The sequence below is a fragment of the Pristis pectinata genome, chromosome 5 (genome assembly GCF_009764475.1).
Source record: "Pristis pectinata isolate sPriPec2 chromosome 5, sPriPec2.1.pri, whole genome shotgun sequence".
NCBI classification, from domain to species: domain Eukaryota; kingdom Metazoa; phylum Chordata; class Chondrichthyes; order Rhinopristiformes; family Pristidae; genus Pristis; species Pristis pectinata.
The window spans coordinates 98,261,163-98,273,445 of NC_067409.1; the positions used below are offsets into that span (position 1 = coordinate 98,261,163).

The 12,283-nt window shown below is 40.1% G+C and overlaps 1 protein-coding gene across 3 annotated transcripts in view; it reads right to left on the reverse strand.

Annotated features, from left to right (window-relative positions):
* The window catches only part of drosha (drosha ribonuclease III), a 106,618-nt gene that overhangs the window by 25,024 nt on the left and 69,311 nt on the right, over positions 1–12,283 (reverse strand). For 2 of the 3 annotated variants that reach the window (XM_052016701.1, XM_052016702.1), the window contains exons 25-27: positions 7,231–7,388; positions 3,587–3,692; positions 1,953–2,094 (exon numbers count right to left, since the gene is read on the reverse strand). In XM_052016701.1, the coding sequence (XP_051872661.1) occupies positions 1,953–2,094; positions 3,587–3,692; positions 7,231–7,388 (406 nt within the window). Of the gene's footprint in view, positions 1–1,952; positions 2,095–3,586; positions 3,693–7,230; positions 7,389–12,283 lie in introns of those variants that run through there. The other variant, XM_052016703.1, reaches the window with a different exon arrangement.

Sequence of the window (12,283 nt, forward strand, 5' to 3'; positions counted from 1 at the left end):
TCTTTATCAACATTAAATGCATGTACACTCTATTAGACAATGATTCCTCCCTCCCATGCATTTGATTCTATCATCTTCATTGGAACTGATTTGGTCTGCAGGTTAAATACAACTGCTGGTTGATACCCACTCGCGTCTAGTGCCAGCAACCAGAGAAAGACTTTTCCCCCCATGTGTCAATGTTGTAGTTGTATGGTATTTGGAAAACGCAAATTCCCTTCCTTGGAGGGTCCTTGGAAAAGGAGATGGATAAGGCATCATCATCTGGCAACCAAAGAATTTGCCACTGATCTGACTTTCTTTGCTAAACACTCATTTGCACCAAAGGCTTTTTTTTTGCATTTGGGTTTCAAGTCAACCACTGGTAAGGGTAAGGGAAAAGTGACTTGATGTCAAAGTTCACTGTGAAGGGGAAAACCTTCAGCTGGTTTTCATGATTTTCGTGCAAAGCAGCCAGAGCTTGGTAAAATAAATAAGTTCTCATGAGAAATGTCAGGCTGGTCCTGAAATGCCGCAATTAACTGCAATGTAATTAGTTCCAGGATTTAATGACAATGGGATGTAGTTCAGAGTTTTGGTTAAAAATGACTTCTTCTCCAGCATAAAAGGTAAATTTTAACCAAACATGCTCTTTAGAGTAGATTCCCATGCATCAAGCATGGAAATGGGGAATTTATAAATCGGGATCTGCAAGTCCCCAGATTTCCCATGGGATCGTTAGCCTCCACACTTCAGTTTGCGATTCACCACCTCCTGATCCCATTCACCCCTTCAACTCCACGGTCATTGTGTGGCATCCTAAATATGCCCTTGCAATGGCATCAGGACGCCCCTTTAGTATTGCAGAAGTCATAAAATTGCACAGCACTGCTCATCCCATGTGCCAGTGCTTTGAGAGAGAGAGAGATCCAATTAATCCCACTCCCACACTACTCTTTCCACAGCAGAGCCCTGTGTTTTTTTTTCCCCTGTGCAACTAAGTATGCATTCAATTCTCTTCTGACAGTGATGAATGAAGCTGCTTCCACCACCGTTATAGGCAGTGCAAGCAAGATCACAAGAGCTGGCTGTGTTAAAAGAATTTCCTTACATATCCTCTCTGGATCAGATACTTTCCTTTAAAATTGGAATTGGTTATTTAACAACATCTATATAGCACCCTTAACACTGTTAAACATACAAAGATGGTTCAAAGGAGCACTATCAAACAAAATTTGACCATAAATGTACTTTAAAGTGGAAGATGGTAGATATTTTACATCATAATTTTCATGTACTGCAGACAGAGGTTCATAAAGCATTTGCTTTTCTCTGAACAGCCCAACCTTCTGTAAGATTTATCTCAAATAAGTGTGCATATAATTCTACAAGTTGGGCACAGCTCCAGGAATCAGCATATATTTATGAGTTAAAAGAGACACAGAAAGAAAGTAAACCTTACATTTCTACAGCACCCTTCATGTCACTTTTGCAGCCAGTGAAGTAAAGTCATTGTTGTAATGCAGGAAATGGGGGAGCAAACTTGTGTAGTGCACAGTAAGCTCCCACAAGCAGCAATAGTCAGATAATCTGACAATGATTTTGTATGAGAGATAAACGTTGGCCCAGGCACTGGAGATATCCCCACTGCTCTTCTACAAAATGCTGTCATGCTGTCTTTCACCTCCACCTCCTGAGAGGCAGAATGGGTCCGAGTTTAACATCTTAAATGAAAGGTGGCATTTCCAGCAACAGAGCAATGAAAAATCAGCCTTGATTCTTGTGCTCTGGAGGGGGAAGCAAATCTCTATCCTTCCAACACAGAGGTTGAAGTGTTCTCCACTGAGCCACAGCCAACATTTAAATGAAATGACATGAAAATAAAGCCTTTAGTATATAAAAAAAAAATTTGCATTGGATCAGAAAATGGTGTTATGATTATATAACATGATGTATGCAACGGAAGCACTCACATTCTAAAAGGTCAGCGAGGGTCTTGGTTCGGAGTGCTACAGGTCTTTTTGTTTTATCATTTGTGATAGCAAAGTCTTGCATACCCAGTTCTTCTGCTACTTTGGCTTGTGTGCGGTTGTTGACCAGGGAACTTCGCAACAACTGCAAAGACAACAATCCCAGCAGAAACACTATTACAACCACTTCCTTCCTACTATTAAAGTAAAACAAAGTACTAGAAGTGTGAAATAGAACAGGAAATGCTGGAAACACTCAGCAAGTCTGGCAGCATCTGTGGAGACAGAAAGGGTTAATGTTTCAGATTGATATCCTTTCATCAAAACAGTCTTCTCTTAACATTTTCTAAATGGCAGCAGTTCCTCATGCATCATGTCATTTCTCATTGAGAAGTGAAAAATCCTGGAAAGCAGCAGGTGGGTTTGATAGTATGTCTGGACAGAGAAACAGAGTTCAAGTTTCAGGTCAGTGACCTGCTGACTGCTTCCAGCATTTTTGACCTTTCCTTCAGATTTTTTTTAGCAAGACTACTGTGGCTCTGGTACAAATGAGCCCAAGTGAATGAAACCACTTTGAACATTCATCATGGCTTCTGTCTGTACCATCGTCGAGATGCACTGCCGCAACTTGCCAAGGCTCCGACAACAAACACACAACCTCCACTACCCAGGACGAGGACCTGTCAAATTGCCCCCAAAGGTGCACAGCAGCTTGACTGTGAAGTGAGCAGAGTCTGAATCAGAAAATGTCAGAACAGACAAATTTCTCGTCAAATCAGGAGTGGAGAGCAAAACAAAGGGTGAGAAAGAAAGCTGACTGATAAACAAAATATAAAGAAAATTTTAAAAAACTACAAGCACCACATCGCACCCATTTATTTCAAATGACTGGGGATATAATGGGATTGCAAACTCATGGATGCCAGTTAAAAACAAGTCATAATTTCTGGCATTATACATGGGTAGTCAAGATCCATTGTAGTTCTGGTGCAAGGTGGTGGTGGATAAATAAACAAAAGTCTGAGATATAATGCACCTTTTTACTTATAACCATTCAGCCAGTAATTAACTTTTATATTGATCCCTTTCATTGTACTTTGCTGAAAATTGAACAACAAAGCTATGGACAATGTTAAAAGCAAAGAATTAGAATCATTAAGGCCCAGCGATCTCTGTAGAACAAAAACAGAGAGGGCAGGGAAAGTGGGACAGATGCAGCACTCCACCATCACTGGTGGGAGAGGCCAGTGGTAGGGCAAGAAGTTCAAATAACAAATTTCCATTAAAAGCAAAACAAAACACAGGTTAAGACCTGATAATGGAAATACTAAAAGTGTGACAAAAGAGGAAATGCCAAAAAAGTAAATGGAAGTGGTCGCCAATGTAAGATTTTTAAAATATGCTTTATATTAAAATTTTACATTTTATTACAAATATTTTTATTGACCTATTTTAGAAGAATATTTACAAAACATTTCAATGCTGTAAAAAGTGAGATGAGCTTTGACAATACCGAGATCCAAATAGATAGAAATTGTTATTTTATGCCAAGGATGTTAAAAATACAGCTGCCTGGCACAATGCTCAGCTCCTAATAAGATATTAATTTAACTAATAATGGCTTGTGTGTGTCTCACCGTTAAGTGGCCCTCGTGGTGGTCTGGGAAGTGTATGAATAAGTATTCAGTAGCTACCAATTGCATTATAGAGTCTCCAAGGAATTCCATCCTCTGATTGTGACCCCTGCAAAAAAAAGATCAATACTGCGAAAATCAATGAGTGCTAAGCAAACAACAAATTAAATTGAAAAGCACTCAAATTATGTTGGGTTTCTGTAATTACATGGACCAAAGAGCTTTTTGGACACGATTAAAAATGACTGTTGACTAGCTTCATAACCATCTAAAGTCTGTTCTTTACATCCCTGATCTTATCCATTAAAGCAGAATCTTATGTTGTACAGCTCTATTCATAAAGTTCAATTTATTGTACTTAATCTGACATTCCTGCAAATGAACAGAGCATACAATTGCAAAGATTAAAAGCCCCCTGAAGAACTTTATGACACATCTAAGATTGAATGCTTTATAAGAGTTTATGTGTAGTGCTACTATGAAACCTGTGACAATACAAATTACGGAAAAGCATCTAACAAACGCCAAACTGTAGACTGAAAACTTTAAAACTTTATTTATATCGCACGGCAACAGGCCCTTCCAACCCAACGAGCCTGCGCCACCCAATTACACCAATATTAACATATTAACCCGTACGTCTTTGGAATGTGGGAGGAAACCGGAGCACCTGGAGGAAACCCATGTAGTCAAGGGGAGAACATACAAATTCCTTACAGTCAGTGGCAGGAATTGAACCCTGATTGCTAGCGCTGTAATAGCGTTACGCTAACCGCTATGCTACCATGCTGCCTTATATTCATACAGACTTATATTCATATAGTGCCTTTACATTCAGTTCATGGCATCTTAAAATATTTTATGGCTGACGATGCACTTTTAAAGTCATCATTGCAATGTAAGAAATACTGTAGCTAGTTTATACACAACAAGCTTCCACAAAATATTAATGTGCCAATGATCAGGTAAATTGTTTCTGTGATGTTGATTGAGGGAAAAATAAGGGGGGGGAGGGGGGGTTGATTATCATGAAGAACATCCCTGTTCTTTACAAGCGCCAATGGATCTCTCACATCCACCTGGGAGAGAGCACGTGGGCCTCAGTTTAACATCTCATCTGTCCTCCACTGGAGCATTAACATAGATTTTTAGGCACGAGTTACAGAAATGGGGTTTTAACCTGTTGAATCTCATGGATCTTGCTATGACTCTTTTTATTTAACATGCTTAAATATCAAAATAGAAACCTTAAAGAGGCAGTGCTGCAGCTAAAAGAAAGCATTGAAGATTGAGACATAACCAGCTGCATCATTTCTGCAGAGTTAAGTCAGGGTGAACTGAATGCTTATAACACGCATGAGAGATCAATTCTGTAGTACAAATCAGTGAGCACAAACAAAGCACAGAAATTAAACACACAGCCGCCAGTTAAGAAAGTTCCAACACTGTGTGTAGGTTCAGTCACTTCCAAGACATTGGTGAGAATTACTTGCAAGTCAGAGTTGACTATACCAATGTTTCACATTTCAGACTAGAGCCACAGTTAGCCATTAAAGAATAAAGGCTCAATTCCAAGTTCACTTGGAGGTGCACTTTCTCACCATGGATGTTTTGTTCTTTTTGAAACACCCAGCCACCCCCTCACCTCCGACTGAAACCAACTTCCAGTCTTCACCTTTCAAAGGGAGAAAGAGACATTAAACTGCACACAAATATCTCACAGAGGAGACATGGTTTGTGGGAGAGGGCACGCCTTTCTCTAACGAGGCAGCTATAGCTTGTTATTTCAAGGAAAAGCTATTCAAAGTCATTGACATCAAATCTCAGCCTCGGCAGACAACCTCACTCAAACCCTTCAGACAAGGAAATGGGTCCTTTTCAGTTCTGTATTATTAGTGCATCAAACCATAATTCCCAGAGAAAAGCATTCATCAATCTGTTTAGAATGATACCCAATGGCCGCCATGTACAAAAATCAGTAGAATTTTTGAATTCATTTTGATGCTATTAAGACTATTTGACAGTAAAATAAACAGTCGGCATCTGTCATCAGGATTATGTATGATAGCTCTGAATGACTTATTACTGATTTCAGTAGAATTAGTGAGATACAGAAAATATATTTTCTATTGGACCCAAACCATAAACTAAATTGATTTATCCAAATATGCACACGCCGTCTCTTGCATTTACTCATTGCTTAATGGTTCTGGACTGAAGTTAACGAACATGCTTGGAGCTGCCAGTGGTGCAAATCACAGCAAAGAAAAGGGCAGGTGGGGTGGGGGAGAATCAGGGGAAAGAATTCCACCCCCCCCTCCCCCCCCAATCTACTTAACTACTGCAGTGTGAACTGTTACCACTGTTGTAAGCATCTGCTTGCAAAACACGAGATTTCTTTTTAAACAGCATTTCATCAAGTAGTTACTAAGAGGTGGTATGGAGCATCACTCACTGAAAGCTATCTACTACAAAGTCAGTTTACTCAGAAAACAGCAAATATTTAAAGAGCAGAGGAGGAAGAAACTACTGTGACATTGTCCAACAAAAGCAGGATTTTTACTGCATAAAGAGTCACTGGAGGATAGTTACGTATAAATTATGAGGATATCATTAATTTCTGACAGTTTGGTCACCAAAACTGAGTGACAGGGTTGTTACACAATCATCAACGTCTACTTAGAGATAGTATTTTTTTAAATCATTATCAAGGGGATCTGGGAGTACAGAGAAAAGATGTAAAAACAACTTTCCCAGTGAAGAAAAAGTCAATCCAAGGGTTCTACTGATGTAAATTCCAGTTACGAAGTGGTCAAGGTGAACAGATCTACCTGATGGCAACTTAAAATGCTGAACATCTCTTATTCCATTTCTAGACCATGGACCTCTCAGAATGAATGACAGGGGATCTGAAACCGTATCGATAGATCAAGTGTACTATTTTGAACTGACTGCAAAGAATCAAGGAGATGCAGTGTGGAAAGAGACTATTTGGCCCATTGTGCCTCTGTCGGTTCTTTGGCAGAGCCATTCCATTAGTCTCACTTCAATGGTCTTCTCTCAAAATTCAGCAAACCTTTAAGTGCACGTTATCAACAATTAAGCTGTTGAATGCGTCAGTCAGTGCTGATCAATGGAAGTATTCAGATTTAAGGGTTAAAGCTTGGAAAAGAGGACGACCAAGTCTGAGAATTCAATAGACCAGTCAAATCAGTGAGGCATTCCCAAACTAACTCAGTACCCTTGCAGAGAGATCTGTGAACACACAGGGTGAGGGAGAGGAGAAATTCATTACAGGATTAGTGAGTGTATTTGTTCCATTTCTAAGTTCTCAATCTACAAACAGGTGGGGGAAGGGGGTGGGCTGGGGAGGAGAGAGACCGAGTATGTGGCCAGGCAAGAGAAAGGTGGAGAAGGCTGAGCACGCGCCTGCAGGGGGGAGGGGGTGGAGGAGAATGATCTTTGAGTTCTGCTTAAATGACCTAATTTTTTGACAGGAAGCAGAGTTCAGAACAGGTTCATTGTCAGAAATACTTTGAATGAGAATGTAAAATTGGAAAATAAAGAAGCTTAATTCAAATCAACAGTCACCACTAAGATAGCTATTGCACTTATTGTGGAGATGGAACAGAATTCACTCAACTCACAGCGTTAGATGATTAAATCCAACAGTGCGCAAAGTGAAGGCTCGAGCCAGGAGACGGATGTGGATAAAATTCACTCCAATTGTCTCTTCAAAATCTGTCAGTTTTTTCAGAACAGGAGACGTGTCAATCAAAGGCCTGTCTGTATTTGACTCCTGTAGCTGATAAAAAGGGGCAAAAATTATTTTAATTATTTTTGGTTCATAATCCCACCAATCCAATCACATTGTAACAGATTAAGTAAATATCTTTGACCTAGATATTGACCAACTCTCTTCACTTTAGACTTGACAGAAATGCTAGTTTTGGATTAGTTGAGGTGTGATGCATGGTGAGGGAAGAGAAAGAGAGAGAGGGACTATGAAATTACACAGCCTCTTTCATGCCCTCATGCCTTCCTGCAGTATACCTCAGTTAACAAGGTTCTTTTTAACCATTGCTACTGTTGTATTTCTGCAGTAACTGAGTTGGATGAAAAGCTGCTTTGGATATCCAACAAGCAGAACAAGCAGTCATTGGGAAGAATTGGAGAACATTTTATAAAGGGAGTCCCCATTTGGTCCTGTTGGTGACCCAGGCCAACCAGTCAATCACCAAGAAAAACAAATGTGGACCTGACAAAGTGAAGGAACCCAATTAACAAATTTGCTGCCAAGGGCTGGGCTCCACTCCAGACACAAGAGATTCTGCAGATGCTGGAATCTGGAGCAATACACACAAAATGCTGGAGGAACTCTGCAGGTCATTCAGACTGGTCACCCAGTCCTGATAAAGGGTCTCGACCTGAGACGTTGACTGTTTATTTCCCTCCATAGATGCTGCCTGACCTGCTGAGTTCCTCCAGCATTTTGTGTATATGAGGTCTACTCTAACTTTCCCATATCACAGTTGAACCTGGAATGCTGACAGGACCATTATCTGCCCTCATCCTGCAAGCTAAGCATCTAATCTGAGCAAGTTAATGACTAGCTAGTCATTAGTCAACTGAAAGGTCAAGATTTGAGATATAATTAGACAGAAAGCATATATGCATCACAAATTTCAGCACTGCTGGTGATTTTCTGACCAATCTAGCTCAACAATAGGACCTAATGGGAATTCTCCGTATTAAGATACCTGAACCTTCCCAACTTACTATAACCCACTGAGTGGTTTTTCTACCAGTGCTCCATGCAACTCAGTGACAGCAGTCAGCCCTGGCAACATCCTCACTCATTCAACGGCTTTGCATCCTTTCATTAGTCTTCACATCTCCTTCCTAACATATAGACTCTACTAAACTGTGGCAGCAATCTCTGCTGGAAGTGACATGCCCAGGTGACAATCTATCAGGTCATTAGTATTGAACGCTACCCTGTAGATCACTGGCTATTTTATTTCAATCATGAAAGTTTACTTCACTTCTCCTGAAGGAAACAGGAGAGCATCGTGGAAGGAACCTCAACTTTTAATTTCAATGATGTGGAAGAAACTACATGAACAGGCGACAAAGCTCTTGGTAAACTGAGCAGAAACAAATAAACAGTACGCCAGCAAAGTCTAAACATTTTGCCAAATAGGAGATTTCCTCAGATCTTTGCAATCTGCCTGTGTGATTATTCTGTATGATGTACACATGTTCTAAATTGTTTGGAAGGAAAAAGAGAGGGCACTTGAAATACAAATTCAGAGCACAATTACTTATGCAGTAATATAAACCAACAGCAGTATTTTTGCAGATTATCCCTAATCTACAGTAGATGGGAAAATATACCACTCTGGACAATTACTTGCATCTTCATGAGAAAGGGTAAAATACAAAACATTCATTTCTAGTTTTAAAGTAAGATCTGAGATGACCTCTGCACAAGAGGTGCACCACAAAACTTATCTTGTTGTTGGCCTCATTCAAAAATTAAATATTAACAAAAGATTTGCAATTATCTCTGAAACCCTTTACTCCCATTTTGGTATAATTGCAATTGATTTTTGTTTTTTTTCTTATTTGGAGTGGTATCAATAAGGCTAGAGAGTCACCTGGAGGGATTACTGCATACAAGGTGCATAGAGGAGTTGTATTAACATTCGTGAATGTACTCATTACCCAGAAACATTTCATTGATCTCAGCAAGCGATTGGAGCATGTTAATTTTGCCAGACCACAATGGTCAGCTCAGAAATTCCTCACAGACATCGTGAAAAAAAACTTCATGATCTAAGCAGAGAATGCTAAGGGATAAATGTTGTGCTAGGGACAGAGTAACAAAGATGAGGTCAATTTGGACAAATAAAACATAAATAATTAAATGCAATATTATTATCAATGCACAGTCCTCAGTGGCCACAGTGCAACATTTTTACTCTGGCACAGATGATGCAGGTGATTGACTGCTGAGCTGCTGAGCATAGGCACAAGGGCTGCTGTCTTTCAAAGATGAAGTTTCACTGGCAGGGAGCTGGCACACTGCAAACATGCACTGTGCTGCAGTTGACTGACTCAGAGCTGCTAGCTAAAGCCAAGCACAGAGAACAACCCTGCATGACATAATCAGTCATTCAGCCCATCGTGCCAGTTCCGTCATTCAATGCAACAGAGGCTGACTTGCTTGTACCTGACTTCACTGCAAATCATTGTGACAGTACCTTCATCACCAGTCCTGCAAGACGGGGGGTGGGTCGGGTCAAGAAGACAGCTCACCACCATGTTTTCAGGAGTAACCGTGAATGGTCAAGCCAACAATGCCAGTGTTAAAATAATTAAAGTTCCCAATCCCAGTTGACTTCACAATTAAATTCATTCAGCTTTCTGAGGGTGTTCCAAAATTTCCTAATTTCTCTCACAAATCAGTTGCTTCTTGCCCTAGATCAGTTGCTTTCCAAAGCAACACTTCAATCACATCACCCTTTCATTTGAGTAGGCTGATCCTGCTGGATTATTGTTGGAGGATAGATCCAGGTCTCCTCCTTTCACAAAGCAGGGGTCGTGTCCCATTGTCAGGAGAACTCTGGTATCCAAATGGTTTACATAATTTGGCTTCTGAGAATGATTGGGGGGGGGGGGGGGGGGGGGCGGTGGATTGACAGAGTGGTGATAGGGGAAGAAGAATCGGCATCTGCTTCCCCTGGGAACCCCTCCAACTCATTCCAGTTAGGTTCATTACCTAAAGACCCTACCTCTCATGACGTTATCAGTCTCCAATTCAATATCGGTCAACCACTCCTGACAATAAAGACTCCCTCACCTGACTGCCATCTGCATCAGCAACCCCCTATGATCTGCAAACATGTGGAATTCCAACCTCACAGCCACTCCAACGACCAACAAAATTCCTGGAAAATTTCGTAAGAGTCACTGGCATAACGCAAAGGAAGGGGAAGGGGCAGGATTTACCTGATATGCCCATTTCTGCATTCATAGAAAGGATATGAAGATATTCCTATGGAATTTTGGAAACACATTTGCCTTTTAACTGTGTGACACTATCAGAAGTAACATCAGGAACTGAGTATTTTATCCCTGAGCAATAGTCCATGAAGAATTCACTGCACTCTTCCAACAGATGGTGAAAGAAAAATCATCAACTCATAAGAAAAAGAGAAAAAATATTCAAGAGCTCTTTCCTTTCACTGTTTCGTGCTTGTGCAATTCTTGTGCAGATCCTACTCTTAAGCCCAAAAGATGGACTACACAATGCACTTATTAGAACAGCTAGCCACTGTTTTTCCCTTTTTCTTAGACTGAATGGCATCAGGAGCCTTTTGTTGTTGACTGGGGGAATCAATAAAAGAATCCCATTAGCTCATGAGTCTCTTTTAGTTGGTGGCCTGCAGGAAATTCTCCTTTGAACCCCAGGGAATGTTACTTTTCATTAACTGAGTGGACTATCCAGCAGTGACCAGTGCTGGGTGAACTGAAAGAAGACTATGTATTTGTTTTGCTGCTGCACAGCACCACTTAGGGACTTAGAGCTGCTATTACAATCCACAGCCAGTAAAACAATTTTGAACTGCACAAAACTGTGGATGCTGAAGGTGTGAAATAAAAACAAAGTACTGAAAATATTCAGTAGGTCAGACAGCATCTGTGGAAAGACAAACACAGTCATCATGAACCCAGAGTCAACCTTGAAGGGCCATTGACCTGAGATATTAAATTCCCCCAGCATCACAGTGTTTTTCATCTAGATTCCAGCATCTGCAGTCCTTTACTTCTCTGAGATATTAACCCTGTTCTTCACTCAGCAGCTGCTGCCTGGCCTGCTGATTTATCTCCAATACTTTGCATTTTTGTTTTTCTCTTACACCTTTCACACCCCTTTCAGAATGTTTCAAAATGCTTTAAAGCCAATGAAGTACTTTGGAAGTGTAGTCACTGCCGTAATACAGGAAACACTGCAACCAATTTGAACATCTTCGCAGGACACCAGGAAGAATAGTCCTTTTCTTCAAAGCAGTCCCAAAGGATCTATTACCAGAGAGCTAGGTTTGAAGCCTCAACCAAAAATTGGCAACTCCCACACATAGTGGGAGCAAAAAAGGAAGCGGCAGCAAAAAACAAAAGTGACAAATCCTTGGCAAGATTTCAAAAGCAAAGGTAAAAGGAGAAAAAATGTAAAAGCTAAAAACAGGAGTAAGGAGAACAAAAACTTTAATAAAAATGAAAATGTAAATGTACAAACATATATGTAATTTTTTAAAAATTACATATATTAGATAACATATAATGTAATTTCCAAAAGAAATCAGTTTCAGTAAGTTCCAAGGAATGTTAACTAGAAAATTCAATAGATTTCACTTTATGCTAATCATACACTAACCACATCAGCTCATCCTTCCAGGAGGCCAAACCTGAAGAGATATCACTCACATTTTACACAATAGTAAATTGGCCCTGCATTGACAACATCTGCACAACACCCTCTCCCCACCCCTCTGAAAGACGTTACTCTTTGGTATAGTTTACAAAAACTCACTCATATTTATGGAATAACAAATTAAATACAGGTTCAAGATTAGGCAGTAAATATTCCTTACAAAAGAAGTTAGAAGTTAAAGAAGAAGTCAAGTATCCATTCTA